This window comes from Scyliorhinus torazame, chromosome 2 (assembly GCF_047496885.1).
Source record: "Scyliorhinus torazame isolate Kashiwa2021f chromosome 2, sScyTor2.1, whole genome shotgun sequence".
Taxonomy (NCBI): Eukaryota; Metazoa; Chordata; class Chondrichthyes; order Carcharhiniformes; family Scyliorhinidae; genus Scyliorhinus; species Scyliorhinus torazame.
Window position 1 is genome coordinate 164,523,897 of NC_092708.1, and position 20,532 is coordinate 164,544,428.

General features: G+C 49.0%; 1 protein-coding gene across 5 annotated transcripts in view; it reads left to right on the top strand.

Annotated features, from left to right (window-relative positions):
- The window catches only part of LOC140393096 (SPATS2-like protein), a 266,110-nt gene that overhangs the window by 72,623 nt on the left and 172,955 nt on the right, over positions 1-20,532 (top strand). For 2 of the 5 annotated variants that reach the window (XM_072479135.1, XM_072479153.1), the window contains exon 2: positions 10,558-10,642. The exons of 1 other annotated variant lie outside the window; for it this stretch is intronic. In XM_072479135.1, coding sequence (XP_072335236.1) covers positions 10,604-10,642 — 39 coding nt within the window. In that variant the 5' untranslated portion in view covers positions 10,558-10,603. The remainder of the gene's footprint in view (positions 1-10,557; positions 10,643-20,532) is intronic. 2 more of the 5 variants (XM_072479143.1, XM_072479161.1) reach the window with 1 other exon arrangement.

The following is a 20,532-nucleotide window of genomic DNA, read 5'->3' on the forward strand; positions in this document are numbered from 1 at the left end:
AATTCCCTTTCCTTGGGTCCACTGGCAGCATTATTTACCCAGTCCACCTGCATATTGAAGTCCCCCATGATCACTGTGACCTTGCCTTTCTGACATGCACTTTCTATTTTGTGGTGCATTTTGTGCCCCCGGTCCTGACCACTGTTAGGAGGCCTGTACATAACTCCCATTATGGTTTTTTTGCCTTTGTGGTTCCTCAACTCTACCCACACAGACTCCACATCATCTGACCCTATGTCGTTTAGTGCTATTGATTTAATTTCATTCCTAATTAACAAGGCAACCCCGCCCCCTCTGCCCACCTCTCTGTCTTTTCGATAGGTTGTGAATCCCTGGATGTTTAAATGCCAGTCCTGAACCCCCTGCAACCATGTCTCTGTGATGCCTACCACATCATACCTGCCAGTCACAATCTGGGCCACAAGCTCATCTACCTTGTTCCGTACACTGCGCGCATTTAAATATAGCACCTTTCATTCTCTATTGACCGTCCCTTTTTGTTTTCTTAGTGTGGTGGACCTTGGTTTACTGAGCCTTTCCATACACTGTGTCATATTTTGTGGGATGGGGACAATCGTAACCACTCTTGAGTTTTGTCTGTTCGTGTTTTTTTTGTTTTCCTAAGCAGCTACGCTCCCCGCTGATTACTTCACCTCTTGGTTCCCTGACTTTCCCTTCCCCCCCAATCTTTAGTTTAAATTCCTATTGACCACCCTATTTACTCTTTTCGCCAGAACACTGGTCCCAGCTCGGTTCAGGTGGAGACCATCCCAACGGTATAGGTCCCCCCTGTCCCAAAACTGATGCCAGTGTCCCATGAAAAGCAACCCCTCATTCCCACACCACTCTTTCAGCCACGTGTTAACTTCCCTTATTCTTGCCTCCCTATGCCAATTTGCACGTGGCTCGGGCAGTAATCCGGAGATTATGATCCTTGAGGACCTGTTTTTTAATTTGAATCCTAGCTCTTTATAATCTCTAAACAGGTCCTCTTTCCTAGACTTGCCTATGTTGTTGGTACCGACATGGACCACAACAACTGGATCCTCCCCCTCCCTCTCCAGTATCCTTTCAAGCCGGTCAGAGATGTCCCGCACCCTAGCACCGGGCAGGCAACATACCATGCGGGACTCTTTATCCTGCTCACAAAGGATACTATCTATCCCCCTGATAACAGAATCCCCTACAACTACAACTTGCCTATTTACTCCCTCCCCTTGAATGGCCTGCTGAACCATGGTGCCTTGGTCAGCTGACTCACCCTTCCTGCAACCCTGTTCGCCATCCACACAGGGAGCAAGTGCCTCATATCTGTTGGACAGAGTCAAGAGCTGAGGCTCCTGAGTTCCTGACTGCTGGTTCCCTTTACCTGCCTGACTTGCAGTCACACCCTGCTGTCTCTGGCCACTGGCAGGATTTAAACTACTTACTCTGACAGGTGTGACTGCCTCCTGAAACACAGTGTCCAGGTAAGTCTCCGCCTCCCGGATGTGCCTCAGTGTTTGAAGCTCAGACTCCAGCTCATCAACTCTGAGCCGGAGTTCCTCGAGCAGCCAACACTTACTGCAGATGTGGTCGCTGCAGCTCGCAATGGGAACTGCTAGCTCCCACATCAAGCAGCTCAAGCACATCACCTGACCAGCCATCACTAATTAATTAATTAGTTTAATTTAAGTTTATGGTGGGGGCAGCTTCAGCCAATCAGACACTACCCTGAACTTTTAACTGAAAAACAGCACAATTAGATTAACCACTTACCTTTCCTGGTTACCTCACTGCACCAAACTACCAAATTCTCACTGTCTGTATCTCTCTCACTCCGGCTGTGTCTCCTTGACCTGCGCAATGCTAATAATATAATATAATAATGCTAATAATAATAATATAATATGGCACTTACCTCACACCAATGGATCTTATTATTAGGTTAGAGGAGGAGGGTGGGTGGGAGACACTACACGTGTAGTGTCTCGGGATTCCTCGCCACCAGAATTTATTGGTTGGGGGCGGGGGGGGGCCTTCCCAGAAGTCCGCGGGTCAAAAAAAAATAAAACAGAAAAGAAGTGTTTTTTTTAAAGGAAAAACTTACCTCACAGAAATGCCTTGCGCACCGCTCTCACCAAAATCCAACGGCCTGCTCCTGTGAAGGTAAGTGTTTTCAAAGGAAAAACTTACCTCCCAGAAATGCCTTGCGCACTGCTCCCGCCGAAATCCAAATGCTGCTCCTGTGAAGGTAAGTGTCTTTTGAAGGAAAAACTTACCTCCCAGAAATGCCTTGCGCACCGCTCCCGCCGAAAGCCAACGGCCTGCTCCTGTGAAGGTAAGTGTTTTTTAAAGGAAAAACTTACCTCCCAGAAATGCCTTGCGCACCGCTCCCGCCGAAATCCAAGTGCTGCTCCTGTGAAGGTAAGTGTCTTTTAAAGGAAAAACTTACCTCCCAGAAATGCCTTGCGCACCGCTCCCGCCGAAATCCAACGGCCTGCTCCTGTGAAGGTAAGTGTTTTTTAAAGGAAAAACGTACCTCCCATAAATGCCTTGCGCACCGCTCCCGCCGAAATCCAACGGCCTGCTCCTGTGAAGGTAAGTGTTTTTTAAAGGAAAAACTTACCTCCCAGAAATGCCTTGCGCACCGCTCCCGCCGACATCCAACGGCCTGCTCCTGTGAAGGTAAGTGTTTTTTAAAGGAAAAACGTACCTCCTAGAAATGCCTTGCGCACCGCTCCCGCCGTAATCCAAGTGCTGCTCCTGTGAAGGTAAGTGTCTTTTAAAGGAAAAACTTACCTCCCAGAAATGCCTTGCGGATCGCTCCCGCCGAAATCCAACGGCCTGCTCCTGTGAAGGTAAGTTATTTTTAAAGGAAAAACTTACCTCACATAAATGCCTTGCGCACCGCTCCCGCCGACATCCAACGGCCTGCTCCTGTGAAGGTAAGTGTCTTTTAAAGGAAACACTTACCTCCCAGAAATACCTTGCGCACCGCTCCCGCCGACATCCAACGGCCTGTTCCTGTGAAGGTAAGTGTTTTTTAAAGGAAAAACCTACCCCCCAGAAATGCCTTGCGCACCGCTCCCGCCGACATCCAACGGCCTGCTCCTGTGAAGGTAAGTGTTTTTTAAAGGAAAAACTTACCTCCTAGAAATGCCTTGCGCACCGCTCCCGCCGAAATCCAAGTGCTGCTCCTGTGAAGGTAAGTGTTTTTTAAAGGAAAAACCTACCTCCCAGAAATGCCTTGCGCATCGCTCCCGCCGAAATCCAATACACCACAGTCCTCTCTCTGTCCTGGATCTATGCAGACTCAAAACCACTGCCTGTGATATTCTAGGAAAGCCTGTAACCTGATCTTACAATGACTTCCTCTACATCCTTCCCCATGAGATTGAATCATATGAGCCTTGTATCTAGGTCGAAATTTGCTGTCTTGAGAGCCCAACTCTTTTTTATCTTGGAACTAAATGGATAGATAAAGCAAAATTGTTTACAACTCTACATTCTATGTTTTAATGTGAGTTTGGAAACTTACAGGTGCACAGTCTCCATTGTAAACACACAGCTGCTGCCAGTGGGCAGATTTCCCAGACAATTTTAAGCAAACGTGAATGGCAGATGGGGTGGAAAATCAAGGGGGGGTCCCAAAATGGCATTTACACCAGCAGGATTTCTCCACTCGATTGTCCCCACCCGTTCCATAATGGGGTTCCCTCCATACAACGAAAGAAACTGTATTATAATACATTTAAATATGATTAGCCGGCCACCCTGCTGGAAAATTTCCCCATGCTGGAAAGTACCCCGCTGGTAGCGTGACATCATGCCGTGAGGGTTCCTGACAGATTTTTAAAAGCTGGGAACTGGCAAACATAACCTGCCTGGGACGCACAGATAAGTACTGCCCCTCGGGACAGAGGTTCATGCCCGGGCAGTACATTGGCACTTCCCATGGCACTATCCCCAATTTCAGTAGGCAATGCCGGGGGGCTTCCTTTGGTGAGGTTAGGGTTGGGGGGGGGGCATGTCTGTGGGGTGATGTTCCGTGTCCAGTGGAGGTGGGTGGTGTTCCATGGGGGAGTTCCATGTCCATGGGGGTGGGGAGTTTCCCTCCGTGGGGATTCCATGTCCCTGGGGGTGGGGGGCGGGGTGGGGGTTTCCTGGGGGGTTTTCCATGTCTGTGGGGGGTTTTCCTGGGTGGGGGATGTCCCTTGGAAACGTGAGGTTTCCTGGGCATAATGGGGGGTGACGTGTGGGTTTCTGTATCCTTATGTGTTTCCTTGTTTTATATTTATTCTTTTAACGTTGGGGAGCGCTTCAGGAGCCGCGGTTTCAGAGCCCACCCTGCCAGCATGACATTGTGGGACTCGCCTCCAGAATTGGTTTTTCAGAGTGTTTAAAAATTTGGCTGGGAAAGCTGGCAGTGCAGCCCATGGGCTACACACCACTTTGCCCACCTGAGTTGATACTCAGAGATGATTAATTATTTACTTCCTCAGTGCTGCCATTCTTTTAAGTTGGATTTACAATTCTCTTCTCCTTCTACTGGTGTCATTGTTCGAACTCTGTGAATTCACACCTGGAGTTATGAATAAATACGAGCAAAGGCTGGAAAATTGCTTGCAATTAGCACAGGAGAAACAGGCAGATCCTAAAACAATCTATATTAGAACTGATTGAAGGATGGAAAATATCTCCCAGGTCAAAGCATCATATATCAACAAATCATCAGCCTTGTAAACATTTTACTGTATTGCTTTCCACTTTTAGATCAAAACACTAAGCTATTTTTTGAATTTGGTTATGTTCTTGTCAAGGGAAGTTTAACAAATGCTATTGAGATTTATTTGCAAAGATAGTCAACAAAGGCATCAAAATGTATTGTGTCAAATGCGAATGTCATTGTAACCCAGACTGGGGGAAGGAAGGAAATACGGCTGACGTTCAACACCATCTAGGGTAAAGCAGCCCACTTGATTTGTATCCCCACAGATGCTCACATCCTCCACCACCGCCACACAGTAACACCAGGGTGTACCGAAGATGCACTGCAGGAACTTAGGCAGCACCTTGCAAACCCATGACCGCTACCATTTAGAAGGACAGGGGCAGCAGACACATGGGAACACCACCACTAGGAAGTTTTCCTCAAAATCACTCACCACACTGACTTGGAAATATATCTCTGTTCTTTTTCTGTCATTGGTCAAAATCCTGGGACGCACCCTACCCCTGAACAGAATTAGACACAATACTCTAGTTGATGTTTCATATAGGTTTTGCATGTAGGTCCTGCCTTTTGGACTCTGCTTTTATTTTTAAAACAGTATCATGAGCTTGTCTAGCAACAGCAAAAAAATGAATTTAACAAAAGATAATGGGGTGCGACCTGCTCAGCAACAGATAGAAATCTGCCTAGAGACAGCAGTAGCCATGATTCAAAAGGCCGGGTGAGATGCAATGCACCCAGTAACAAGATTAGAAGGCATTTTAGATAAGAATCAGATATGAATAGCTTATGAGTGGAAATAGCTTACTTAGACAATTGGGAAGCTTAATGAGGTATATTTTGTAGACCACGAAGGAGCCCGCACCAAGTTGTTAAAAGGAAATAAAGGTTTATTCTGATAACTATTATTTACAAAGCATGAAGGAGCCCAACTGGGTCTCTTCTGTCAGTATCCAAACTGGCTGACTTTATACAGAAGATAACTATATATGGTTTAGGGTTCCCTGCCCTCTTTAATGGGGGAGTTCGTATTCGGTGAGGCTCATGGGGAGTTTAATCATTGCCACCTCATAAGATCCATGTGGTTTGTGACGATATACATATGCTAATGTCTGGGGTCAAATAATTTGATGGGGCAGACAGCCAAATACACAGAAGGCAAAATCAAAGTGGGACAAAGGTGTAATTTGGATAAGTGTGAGGTTATTCACTTTGGAAGCAAAAACAGGAAGGCAGATTACTACCTGAATGGTTGTAAATTGGGAGAGGGGAGTGTGCAGTTGGACCAGGGTGTCCTTGTGCACCAGTCGCTGAAGATAAGCATGCAGGTGTAGCAGGCAGTAAAGAAGGCTAACGGTATGTTTGCCTTCATTGCGAGAGGTTGAGTACAGAAGCAGGGATGTGTTGCTGCAATTATACAGGGTCTTGGTGAGGACACACCTGGAGTATTGTGTGCAGTTTTGATCTCCTTCTCTGAGGAAGGATGTTCTTGCTCTCGAGGGAGTGCAGCAAAGGTTTACCAGACTGATTCCAGGGATGACGAGATTGTCAAATGAGGGGAGATTGACTAGGTTGGGATTGTTCTCGTTGGAGTTCAGAAGAATGAGGGGGGGATCTCATAGAGACTGAGAACATTTTAACGGGACTAGACCAGGGTAGATGCAGGGAAGATGTTACCAATGATGGGTGTGTCCAGAACCAGGGGTCACAGTCTGAGGATTCAGGGTAAACCATTTCAGACAGAAATAAGGAGACATTTCTTCACACAAAGAGTGGTGAGCCTGTGGAATTCATTGCCACAGGAAGTAGTTGATGATGTGATAGGCAGCTAGGTTCGATGTGGACTGCATTCGATGCAGGGAAGCTAGAAACAGACGTCTAACACTGGAGAAGATCCAACACTGTTTTATTCAACGATAGAACTGATATACATATTCAGCTGTGGGTCGACACTATATTGAACTGACTGGAGACCTTGTAGTAGCCTGACCAGGCTTACTAGCTACCGCATGGTGTTTGCACTGTGCTAGCTCCTGGACTCTGACTGTCTCAGTGGCTGGGTCCCGAGAGAGCGGGAAACCTAGTGCCCTCTGGCTTTATAGTGGTAGTGTCCTGTCTGGTGATTGGCTGCACTGTGTTGTGTGCTTACTGGTCAGCCTGTGTGTCAATCACTGCTTGTCTGCATCTCATTATATAATGAGTGGATATTATGACAGTTGATGCTAAAACTTTGAATATATTCAAAAGCCAGCTAGATATAGCACTTGGGAAGAATGGGATCAAAGGCTATGGGGAGAAAGCAGGATAGGCTGTTGAGTTGGATGATCAACCATGATCGTGATGAATGGCGGAGCAGGCTCGAAGGGCCAAAAGGCGTCCTCCTGCTCCTATCTTCTATGTATCTAGGTAATTGGCCAGACCCTCAGAAGCAAGGTAGGCCAGTTCACACCTAGCAGGTTCAGAAGCAGATAAACCAGTTTCCAGCCACCAAACCCGAAGGCCAAGTTTTGCAGCGAACGGTTTTGAAGTCTTAAAGCCAAAGCAGTGCATAAAACCGTAGTAAGGGCAATTTAAATATCTTCACTGGACCCTGACAAAACGGTTCCCAGACTTGATTATCATCACTGTAATTTGTGGAATCTATAAATTGGTTTTAACTTATAAGTTTATTTAATTTTGGATGTTGTTTGGGAAAACAAGGAAGTCTTAAATAGTTCATGGATCTAGGCATATTTTGGAACAAGTGACACGTTCTACATAAACTGTGTGTGCGTTTAGTAATTCATATACCATAATTGTCTTAGAGTGGAACAGTCCTGTTTGTGTGTGTTTGTCTTTTCTTTACTTTAATAAACAATCTTTAACAATTGTTCCACAATGACCGGTCTATTTATTCTCACTGGGGTTCAATTGTCTCCTCTCACCAAAACGAAACAAAACCCCCAAGTTGAAATACCCTCGCAATTAACATCAGCGTGCTTCGTGACAGAAAATGTTGCGAAACGTGACCTTCAGACTGCTAGCTGGAAGCCCTCAAACTTTCTGGGAAAACAGGGGCAGCAGACACATGGGAAGACCAGCAGCTACAAGTTCCCTTCCAAGTCACACACAATCTGACTTGGAACGATATCACCGTTCCTTCATCATCACTGGGTCAAAATCCTGAAACACCCTCCCTCACAACACAATGTGGTGTTCCTACACCCCCTGGACTGCAGTGGTTCAAGAAGGTGTTCACTACCACCTACTCAATGTTACCTCAGGATGGTCAATAAATGTTGACATTACCAGTGGTGTCCACATTCCATGAATGAATAAAAATACAAAAATTCTCATGTACCGTAATCTGGTATGCCCTGTGGGAGCAAGATCTCTTTCCACTGCTTTCAGTGAGAGCTAGGCTGCTGAATCTGTGCAATTAGTTCCCAGCAGCCACACTACAATTCCTCACAGCTCCGAAGTACATTAGGGCCATAATCTGATGTCAATAATTCTTTCTGGTTCTCATAATAGAGGGCAGCACGGTAGCAATGTGGATAGCACAATTGCTTCACAGCTCCAGGGTCCCAGGTTCGATTCCGGCTTGGGTCACTGTCTGTGCGGAGTCTGTACATCCTCCCCGTGTGTGCGTGGGTTTCCTCCGGGTGCTCCGGTTTCCTCCCACAGTCCAAAGATGTGCGGGTTAGGTGGATTGGCCATGCTAAATTGCCCTTAGTGTTCAAAATTGCCCTTAGTGTTGGGTGGGGTTGCTGGGTTATGGGGATAGGGTGGAGGTGTTGACCTTGGGTAGGGTGCTCTTTCCAGGAGCCGGTGCAGACTCGATGGGCCGAATGGCCTCCTGCACTGTAAATTCTATGATTCTATGATTCTAATGAAAACTGAATGTTTTGAATAAGAGATTATTTCAGTGATTGTTTGCATCAGGCTTTATTGATCCGCACTCTTTAAAGTGCAGTATCACAGCTTTTGAAAGCAGATCATAGCAGCATTGATCCTTGTACTCTGTGACATTGGACGCAACTAATGCAGATCTTACTGTGATCATTTAATACCACAGGGAATGGGCTGACCATGCTGAGTGTGCACAGGCAAGATATGATAAATCTGGTTAGCCCAGTTACACTGCATTACAGGCCTGGACGTTGGAATGCATATTAGATAAGATTCAAGTTACTCATAGCAGATTAGTGGTGGTAAGATTGTACAAGTGCAATCATCATGAAGGAATTGATGTAGGTAGCATTCCCATTACCGTGACCTTTAAGACAATCTCATCCAGAAAGATCGTGGAAAATTTATAATGTCATATTTATGCCGTTGCAATTGTTGGGAGAACTTTCTTTACACTGCATTTGGAATGATTGTGCCTGAGCTGAGAGTGATTTATGCTAATATTGGGGAATGGATTCTTAATCTCAGGTCAGGAATCTGATGACCAGTCATTTCTGGGTCCCGACCTATCACCGTGGTCTGCCTTGCTCGCATGATGCTACTTCGATAGTGCCAAGCCCCTAATTGGGCCGGAAGTGAGTTTGGTGCTCATTTAGTGATGCAGGATGCTGCCTAGAGACAGGAACTGACCCTGGAGGATGAATCTCAATGGCAGGCAGTAGCTTCTGGGTTTGCCATTGCCCTGCAGAGTGGAGTGCAGGGCTATCAGCCTCATAGACCAAACAAATGTCCAAATAGGCAGTAATATTCTTAATTCACTTCGTTCAAACATGAGAAACATTGTGCCACAGTTTGAGAAGCAACAATACAGAGTGTTGTGCTTCCAACAGCTGTGCACGAACATGCCCCTGACCATTCACTTTGAAATTGTCATTATGTCCCTCTCCAGCCCATTAGCTAGATCTTCAAGTACATGAACAGGAAGTTAATTGGAAGCAAGTTTGTTAGTTATCCGCAGCCCGACTGACACACCATTGAAAATCCATTTCTTTTGTTTGGAAATAAGTCTACATTTTATTCACCTCAGATCTCCTGAAACTTTTGTAACATTGTAAATAGACGTAGCACACGTGAACAGCAGATGATCATGATACATGGATTTTTGCCTGAAAGACTGGGTAGAAAAGACTTTGAATACATGGGTATTGATTGAATAATCAATCAACTTCCTGGATCATTGGTACTGCTCGTTTCTAAGTATTCCATAATGTTCCTTAGTGCATGATGTATTTGTCTTTTAACAGAATGTAAATAATCATTATTACTGAATGAAACCCTGATAACAACAGCAACAGTATGGAATGAAGACCATAAGACTATAAGATATATGAGCCGAATTAGGCCACTCAGCCCATCAAGTCTGCTCCGCCATTCAATCATGGCTGATATGTTTTTCATCCTCATTCTTCTGCCTTTTCCCCAGAACCCCAAATCCCCTTATTAATCAAGAATCTATCTGTCTCTGTCTTAAAGACACTTAGTGAATTGGCCTCCACAGCCTTCTGCAGCAAACAGTTCCACAGATTCATCACCCTCTGGCTGAAGAAATTCCTCCTCATCTCTGTTTTAAAGGATCGTCCCTTCAGTCTGAGGCTGTGGCGTCAAGTTCTAGTTTGTCCTACGAGAGAAACATCCCTCCACGACCATTCTATCCAGGCCTCGCAGTATCCTATCAGTTTCAATGAAATCCCCCCTCATCCTTCTAAACTCCAACAAGTACAGACCCAGTCTCAACCACTTTGTAACAACTGTACAAATGTTATGATTAATAATATTTGTCTCAAAGCTGTGCTAATCTTAAATTGGCTCTAATATTAGTTTCAGACTTAAAGGATTGGTTAGTTAAGGCATGAACTTAAATGATTGGCCTTTGTGATTGGTTATCTCTGCAGGTTGAATTGGGATTGTGTTTGATTTCAGGCCAGCATCAAAGCAGCAATGTCTGAAACCAATATTCAGGAAAAGTTCAAGGAAAAGGTAAGAGTACAGCACAAATACCCAGCAGTGTATTTATATTTGTACTGTTTAAAGATACGAGACGAGAAACCAGTGTGGTAGGTTTACATTGTATAACATGCATGTTAGGAACTGAATATTTCAAATCAAACATATATCTATGGTATTTTTGACAACGATATTGCGACTGAGCCTTTCATGTCGATTTCATAGAATCCCTACAGTGCACAAGGAGACCATTTGGCCCATTGAGCCTGCACCGACCCTCTGAAAGAGCACCCCACCTAGGTCCACTCCCCTACCCTAATCCTGTAACCCCACCTAACCTGAACATCTTTGGACTATTTCGAAATTTTCTTTTTTTTATTCGTTCACAGGATGTGGGTGTCGCTAGTTAGGCCAGCATATATTGCCCATCCCTAGCTGCCCTCCAGAAGGTGGTGGTGAGTTGCCGCCTTGAACTGCTGCAGTCCTTGAGGTGTACCCATGTGCTGTTAGGGAGGGTGTTCCAGGTGTTGCACCAGTGACAGTGAAGAAGCGATGATATATTTCCAAGTCAGGGTGGTGAGTGACTTAGAAGGGAACCTCTAGCTGGTGGGGTTCCCAGGTTTATGCTGCTCTTGTCCTTCGAGATGGTCGTGGGTTTGGAAGGTGCTGTCTGAGGAAAGTTGGTTATTTACTGCAGTGCATCTTCTGGGTGGTACAGACGGCTGCCACTGTTCGTCGGTGTGGAGATTTTGATTGTTTGTGGAAGGGGGAGCAATCAAGCGAGCTGCTTTGTCCTGGGTGGCGTTGAGCTTCTTGAGTGTTGTTGGAGCTGCATTCATCTAGGCAAGTGGTGAGTATTTCATTATACTCCTGACTTGTTCCTTGTAGATGGTGGACAGGCTTTAGTGGGGGTGGGGGGGGGGGGGGGGCATGCGAGTTACTCACTGTAGGATTCCTAGCCTTTGACCTGCCCTGGTAGCCACAGCATTAATGTGGCTAGTCCAGTTCAGTTTCTGATCAATGGTAACCCCCTGGATGTTGATTGTGGGGGATTCAGCGATGGTAATACCATTAAATGTCAAAGGGTAGTGGTTAGATCCTCTCTTGTAGGAGATGGTCATTGCCTGGCACTTGTGTGGCGTGAATGTAACTTGCCACTTGTCAGCCCAAGCCTGGATATTGTCCAGTTATTGCTGCACTTGGACAAGGACTGCTGAACATTGCGCAGTCTTCCGCAAACATCCCCACTTCCGACCTTATTATGTAAGGCAGTCATTGATGAAGCAGCTGAAGATGGTTTGGCCTCGGACACCACCTGGAGGAACTCCTGCAGTGATGCCCTGGAGCTGAGAAGATTAACCTTCAAACATCAGAACTAACTTCCTTTGTGCTAGGTATGACTCCAACCAGCGGAGAGTTTCCCCCCTGATTCTCATTGACTCCAGTTTAGCTCTGCTCCTTGATGCCATACTTGGACATTTGCTGCCTTGATGTCAAGGGCAGTCGCTCACTGTAGCGCACAAAGACTCCGTGAGACGAATAGAGTGAAGTCGATGAGGCTTTATTAAGCGTGTCTGTTCCCCCGAAGCTCGATAGTAAACTGGCCTGCGGGGGAAGACTCCGGCTTCTTATACTCCGCCTTCAGGGCGGAGCTTGAGGTCAACGGCCAACCAGGACCCGGGATCTGTCAGCCAATGACATTAGGGCTTCCAGTCCCACATGACCCCCAATACATACTACCACATTCACCCCTTGTCAAAAATGAACCCGGCAGGGTGATGCTTCGTATGGTGGTAAGGGTTTACAGGGCTGGTCCTGGGAGGACAAAACATTCACATGGCAATACAGTATTGGACAATTTCGTCCTGTTGCAACTATTTACAGAGGGTATAGGAAGAAAAGCAAAATGTTCTTGTGAACAGTCCATATTTGTTTTACATCGACGCCACGGGTCGGTCGGGCGGTCTGGTCGTCCGTGTCGATCGCCTCGGCCCCGGCGGTGGTGGTGGTGCTTGTACCAGTGTTATCGCCTCCAGGAGCCGTACGGTTTCAGCTCGGGCTTGATTCTTGGTCGGTGCTGAGGGGAGGGGAACCGATCCTCCTGGGAAGGGGGCGGTCGCGGGGTGCGGCGGTGGCAGGAAGGGCGGGGGTTGGGTTGATGGTGTCGGGGGGGTGTGTGTGTTGCCGGCGGGCGCCAGATCCCGCAGGGAGACCGTGTCCTGTCGGCCGTCGGGGTACTCCACGTAGGCGTACTGGGGGTTCGCGTGGAGGAGGTGAACCCTTTCGACCAACGAGTCCGCCTTATGTGCCCGCACATGCTTTCGGAGCAGGATGGGTCCTGGGGCTGCCAGCCAGGTCGGCAGCGACGTTCCAGAGGAGGACCTCCTAGGGAAGACAAGGAGACGCTCATGAGGCGTTTGATTAGTGCTCGTACATAATAACGACCGGATGGAGTGGAGAGCGTCCGGGAGGACCTCCTGCCACCGTGAAACTGGGAAGTCCCTGGACCGTAGGGCCAGTAGGACGGCCTTCCAGACCGTGCCGTTCTCCCTTTCTACTTGCCCGTTGTAGCTGGTCGTCCTGCTTGAGGCTATGCCCTTGCTGAGCAGGAACTGGCGCAGCTCGTCACTCATGAAAGAGGACCCCCTGTCGCTGTGGACGTATGCGGGGTAACCGAACAGTGTGAAGATGCTGTTCAGGGCTTTAATGACTGTGGCCGCGGTCATGTCAGAACAGGGAATGGCAAAAGGGAAGCGGGAGTATTCGTCCACTACATTAAGAAAATATGCGTTGCGGTCGGTGGAGGGGAGGGGCCCTTTGAAATCGAGACTGAGGCGTTCAAAGGGGCGGGAAGCCTTAATCAGGTGCGCTCCACCTGGCCTGAAAAAATGCGGCTTGCATTCCGCGCAGATGTGGCAGTCCCTTGTGACTGTACGGACCTCCTCTAAAGAGTATGGGAGATTGCGGGACTTGATGAAGTGGTAAAACCGAGTGACCCCCGGGTGGCAGAGGTCCTCGTGGAGGGTTTGGAGGCGGTTAATTTGTGCGTTGGCACATGTGCCACGGGATAGGGCATCGGACGGCTCGTTCAGCTTTCCGGGACGATACAAAATCTCATAGTTGAAGGTGGAGAGCTCGATCCTCCACCTTAAGATTTTGTCGTTTTTGATTTTGCCCCGCTGTGCACTATCGAACATGAAGGCTACCGACCGTTGGTCGGTGAGGAGAGTGACTCTCCTGCTGGCCAGGTAATGTCTCCAATGTCGCACAGCTTCCACTATGGCTTGGGCTTCCTTTTCTACTGAACAGTGGCGGATTTCTGAGGCGTGGAGGGTCCGGGAGAAAAAGGCCACGGGTCTGCCCGCTTGGTTAAGGGTGGCCGCTAGAGCTATGTCGGAGGCGTCGCTCTCGACCTGGAAGGGGAGGGACTCGTCGATGGTGCGCATCGTGGCCTTTGTGATATCCGCTTTGATGCGGCTGAAGGCCTGGCAAGCCTCTGTCGACAGAGGGAAGGTCGTGGTCTGTATTAGGGGGCGGGCCTTGTCTGCGTACTGGGGGATCCACTGGGCGTAGTACGAAAAGAACCCCAAGCAGCGTTTCAGGGCTTTTGGGCAGTGCGGGAGGGGAAATTCCATGAGTGAGCGCATACGTTCGGGGTCGGGGCCTATTATCCCATTGCGCACTACGTAGCCCAGAATGGCTAGCTGGTCGGTGCTAAAAACGCACTTGTCCTCGTTGTACGTGAGGTTCAAGGCTTTGGCGGTCTGGAGGAATTTTTGGAGGTTGGCGTCGTGGTCCTGCTGATCGTGGCCGCAGATGGTTACATTGTCGAGATACGGGAACGTGGCCCGCAACCCATGTTGATCAACCATTCGGTCCATCTCCCGTTGGAAGACCGAGACCCCGTTTGTGACGCCAAAAGGGACCCGTAGGAAATGATATAATCGCCCGTCTGCCTCGAAGGCTGTGTACTTGCGGTCACTTGGGCGGATGGGGAGCTGATGGTAGGCGGACTAGAGGTCCACGGTGGAGAAGACTTTATATTGGGCAATCCGATTGACCATGTCGGATATGCGGGGGAGAGGGTATGCGTCTAGTTGTGTGTACCTGTTGATGGTCTGGCTATAGTCAATGACCATCCTTTGTTTCTCCCCTGTCTTCACTACTACCACCTGCGCTCTCCAGGGACTATTGCTGGCCTGGATTATGCCCTCCTTTAGTAGCCGCTGGACTTCGGACCGAATGAAGGTCCGGTCCTGGGCGCTGTACCGTCTGCTCCTAGTGGCGACGGGTTTGCAATCCGGGGTGAGGTTCGCAAACAAGGACGGGGGTTGCACCTTGAGGGTTGCGAGGCCGCAGATAGTGAGTGGGGGTATGGGGCCGCCGAATTTGAACGTAAGGCTCTGTAGATTGCATTGGAAATCTAATCCCAGCAAAGTGGGGGCACAGAGTTGGGGAAGGACGTTTAGTTTGTAGTTTTTGAACTCCCTCCCCTGCACCGTTAGGGTAACTATGCAGAATCCCTGGATCTGTACGGAGTGGGATCCTGCAGCTAGGCAAATCTTTTGTGCGCTGGGATCGGTGGTCAAGGAACAGCGTCTTACCGTGTCGGGGTGTATAAAGCTTTCCGTGCTCCCGGAGTCGACTAGGCATGGCGTCTCGTGGCCGTTTATTAGTACCGTTGTTGTCGTCGTCTGGAGTATCCGGAGCCGAGCTTGATCGAGCGTAATCGAAGCGAGCCGTGGTTGTAGTAGTGGAGTGGGGTCCGTTGTTGTCGTCCAAGATGGCGTCAGGGATGAACAAAATGGCCGCCCCCATACATCGCACATGGCTGGGGGTCACAAGATGGCGGCGGGGGTGGACAAAATGGCCGCCCCCATGCGTCGTACAGGTCTGGGGCGGTCCAAGATGGCGGCGCCCCTCCTCCCCTCGTGGTGGCCGGGACCCAAAATGGCGGCGTCTGCGGGTCGCACATCGGCGCCCCTCCTCCCCTCGTGGTGGCCGGGACCCAAAATGGCGGCGTCTGCGGGTCGCACATAGTGTGCTGGGGGGGCTGGGGAGCGCTAGGACCGTGAGCGCTAGGACCGCGAGCCCTTGGACCGCGCGGAGCTCCCTCACCAGGGACAGCGGTGGTCGGGGCCCAAGTAGGTGGCGCCGGCGGGTCAGGCGTGGGGCGCGGGGTGGGGGTTAGGGTGGCGTTAGGGACGCGGAACACTCCCTCCTCTCCGTGGAGAGTGTTGGCCGGGACCCAAAGCGGTAGCGCCGGCGGCGGGTCATACATGGGCTGCGGGGAGGGGGGTTGGGGAGCGTAGGCGGCGTGCAGGGCTCCCAGTTCTCCCGGGACCGCGGTGGTCGGGACCCAGAGCGGCTGCGCCTGCGGGTCGTACATGGCGTGCTGGGGGGGTTGGGGCGCGTAAACTGCTTGCAGGGCTCCCTGTGCTCCCGGGACGGCGGCGACCTCGCGGGACCGGCACACAACCGCATAATGGCCCTTTTTCCCGCAGCTTTTGCAGATAGCTGCGCGGGCCGGGCAGCGCTGTCGGGGGTGTTTCGCCTGGCCGCAGAAATAACAGCGGGCGCCCCCGGTGCGACTCGGCGTTTGGACCGCGCAAGCCTGTGGGGTGTCCGGGGGGGGGGTAGGGGGTTTGCCGCGACGGGTACGTACGGGGCCCAATGGGTTGCCGCGTGGTTGGGGCCGTAGGCGCGGGTATTACGCGCGGCTACGTCTAGGGAGGCTGCTAGGGCCCGTGCCTCTGAGAGTCCTAGCGACTCTTTTTCTAGAAGTCTTTGGCGGATTTGGGAGGATTGCATACCTGCCACAAAAGCATCGCGCATTAACATGTCCGTGTGTTCGTTTGCGTTCACTGACGGGCAGCTGCAGGCCCGTCCCAAAATCAGCAGCGCGGCGTAGAACTCGTCCATCGATTCTCCGGGAGCTTGCCGTCTCGTCGCGAGCTGGTAGCGAGCGTAGATTTGGTTAACAGGGCGGACATAGAGACTTTTCAGTGCTGCGAACGCCGTCTGGAAATCGTCCGAGTCTTCGATGAGGGAGAAAATCTCCGTGCTCACCCTCGAGTGCAGGACCTGCAGTTTTTGGTCTTCTGAGACTCGGCCGGTAGTCGTTCTGAGGTAGGCCTCGAAGCAAGTCTGCCAGTGCTTGAAGGCTGCTGCCGCGTTCACTGCGTGGGGGCTGATCCTCAGGCATTCCGGAATGATCCTGAGCTCCATAGTCCTTTTTTTTTAGGCACGCTTAATAAATTGTAGCGCACAAAGACTCCGTGAGACAAATAGAGTGAAGTCGATGAGGCTTTATTAAGCGTGTCTGTTCCCTCGCAGCTCGATAGTAAACTGGCCTGCGGGGGAAGACTCCGGCTTCTTATACTCCGCCTTCAGGGCGGAGCTTGAGGTCAACGGCCAACCAGGACCCGGGATCTGTCAGCCAATGACATTAGGGCTTCCAGTCCCACATGACCCCCAATACATACTACCACACTCACACTGTGAATTTTTGTTTCCCGTCAGTCCGGATGAAATGATCAATCGAACACCAAGTTACTTTTGACATATGTTTATTTCTCGGCCGGTGCTAAGACCGCTGTATCTCTGAGAGTTACAACAGTAAGCCAAAGTCAATACATCTGACAGCAGTTCTTATACATTTTTGGTTCATTGCTGAGGGCAGCCCCCTCGCATTTCTATCTGTGCTTTCAGCTCAATTATAATTCAGCCCCCTCAATTATAATTATCTTTAAAGCCAGCGCAACCATTCCCAAGGCCGTTACTGCAATTTGTCTGGTACAGAAACAAGTGATTACAGCTTGCGACCCAAAAAGCCTGTCTTGACATTCCTGCACACAAAGCTTTATCTAACATTTTATTTTCCCATAAAGTTCCAATCCATCTTGAGCCAAACTCTCATTTATCCATCATCAGCCAAACACTCAACACCTCACCTCAGCTCTTTTGTCCATGTTTGAACCAAGACTGTAATGAGATCGGGAGCTGAGTGACCCTAGTGGAATGCAAACTGAGAATCTGTGAGCAGGTTATTGCTGAGTAAGTGCCACTTGATAGCACTATTGATGACTCCTTCCATCACTTTGCAGATCATGGAGAGTAGACTGATAGAGTGGTATTTAGCTGGGTTGGATTTGAACTGTTCCTTGTGTACAGAAAACATCTATTATAATAATAATCTTTATTGTCACAAGTAGGCTTACATTAACACTGCGATGAAGTGACTGTGAAAATCCCTAGTTGCCACATTCTGGCTCCTGTTCAGGTACACTGAGGGAGAATTCAGAATGTCCAATTCACCTAACAGCACGTCTTTCGGGACTAGTGGGAGGAAACCGTAGCACTCGGAGTAAACTCACGCAATTACAGGGAGAACGTGCAGACTCCACACAGACAGTGACCCAAACCGAGGATCGAACCAGGGACCCTGAAGCTGTGATGCAACAGTGCTAACCACTGTGCTACCATACTGCCCACATGTGGGCAATTTTCCACATTGCTGTGTGAATGCCAGTGTTGTAGCCGTACTGAAACAGCTTGGCTAGGGATGCGGCAAGTTCTGGAGCCTAAGTCTTCAGCACTATTGCCGTGGTATTGTCAGGGCCCGTAGCCTTTGCAGTATCCAGTTCCTTCAGCCGTTTCTTAATATCACGTGGAGTGAATTGTATTGGTTGAAGACTGACATCAGTTATGCTGAGGACCTCCGGTGGAGACTGAGATTGATCATCCACTCGGCACTTCTGGCTGAAGATTGTTGCGAATACCTCAGCCTTGTCTTTTGCACATATGTGCTGGGCCCCTCCATCATTGAAGATGGGGATATTTGTGGAGCCTCCTCCTCCAGTGAGTTGTTTAATTGTCCACCACCGTTCATGGCTGAATGTGGCAGGACTACAGAGCTTAGATCTGATGCATTTGTTGTGAAATCGCTTAGCTCTGACTATTACTTGCAGCTTATGCTGTTTGACATCTCATTTTCCGGTATGCCTGATGTTGTTCCTGGCATGGTCTCCCACACTCTTCATTGAACCAGGGTTGATCCCCTGGCTTGGTGATAATGGTAGAGTGGGGGATATGCCAGGCCATGGGGTTGCAGATTGTGGTTGAATACAATTCTGCTGCTTCTGATGGCCCACAGTACCTCATGGACACTCAGTCTTGAGTTGCTAGATCTGTTCGAAGTCTATCCCATTTAGCACAGTGGTAGTGTCACAACATGATGGAGGTTATCCTCAATGTGAAGACGGGACTTTGTCTCCACAAGGACTGTGTGGTTGTCACTTCCACCGATACTGTCATGGACAAATGCATCTGCAGCAGGCAGGTTGGTGAGGATGAGGTCAAGTATGTTTTTCTCTCTTGTTGGTTCCCTCACCACGTGCTGCAGCCCCAGTCGAGCAGCTATGCTCTTTGGGACCCGGCCAGCTCGGTCTGTGGTGGTACTACCAGGGCACTCTTGGTGCTGGACATTGAAATCCCCCACCCAGAGTATATTCTGTACCCTTGCCATCCTTAGTGCTTCCTCCAAGTGGTGTTCAACATGGAGGAGTACTGATTTATTGGCTGATGGTGTTTATTGTATTCATTGGCGCCACTGTCGAGGCCCAGAGAATTGAGATTTGGCGTGAAACTGGCGCTCGCCACAATTTCCGTGTCAAAACTGATTCTCCGCCCAATCGCGTTTCCCGATTCCGGCGCCGGCCGACGGAGAATCCCACCTCAATTCTTTACAGTTTCATTCCAGTACATTTTGTATTTCAATGGTTTTAAAGAAATTTAAAGAAATTACACTTTAGTTTCCTAAGCATTGTTAGCACAGTGCCACTACAATGACCCATTGGTCCCAATATTAAAGCTTGGGACAGCTAAAATGAAGATGTCTTCTTGCCATGTCCCAGCGTTAAGCTAGTTTTTTAAGCAGGACACCACACCTAAGCAGTTAGGTTCTTCCTGAAATAATGTCCAGTGACACCATCATGATCTGACTGCAATATTAGTTGGAGGTCTAAAGCTGGCTGTTCCGTCAACACAAAATGCCAGGAAAGTGGATAATGGGCGAGCAAGGCTCAAGCAGCTCATTTTTAAAACTTCTTCACAATGTCGACAAAAAAATCTTTGGCTTTCCTTATCCCAGGAATTGTGAAAAGTCTGTCAAAATTATCAGGCGGATGAAGAGTGAAATGCTGGACAGGGTTCTCCGGTCCCCCAGCTGCGCTTTTCTCGGCTACATGCTGTTCGCTGGCAACAAGATTTTACCTCCTGCCGCTTATTGATGGGATGTCCCATTGAAACCACCTCACGCTGCTATGAAATCCCCTGGCAGGGATGCGCTGCCAGTGGGAAAAGCGAATCCCGACGACTGGAGCATTCCGGCTGTTTTTTCTCCAAAGGAACTGGCGGAGCAATTTAAATTGTCAGCAAGTTTTACACTATGCATTCTGTTTCTCTATATCTCCTGAACTTGCTGGCTGATTTGAGCCTTAATCATGCAATGCATCTGCAAATTTGCCATTATTTTCTCAGATTTACTCATTGTGTCTTCCAATCTAAAGAGGCTGTAAAAAGGTATTAGCAGAAATGCGGGACTGTTGGCAGTCCATCTTGCATGCTTTATTCCAATGCTATGTGTGATCTGAAAAGGAAGGCTGGAGGCCTGGCAAGTGCAGTTGTCCTGACAGCCAACTGGATCAGGAGGGTGGACTTTAGCTGTTGCTATCTGATGTGGCTCTGGATCTATGTCCCCACTGATCAGCTGGATGGCTGATCTAATGACAGATATCAGACCCTGGAAAACCCTGAATGACAGCAATATGCAATGCCAGTCTGTTCTCTACCATACTGCAGCAGAACAGTGGTATCTGTCTTCCTATCTGGTTGTTTCTTTGGGAGGAGTCCAGTGCAGATTC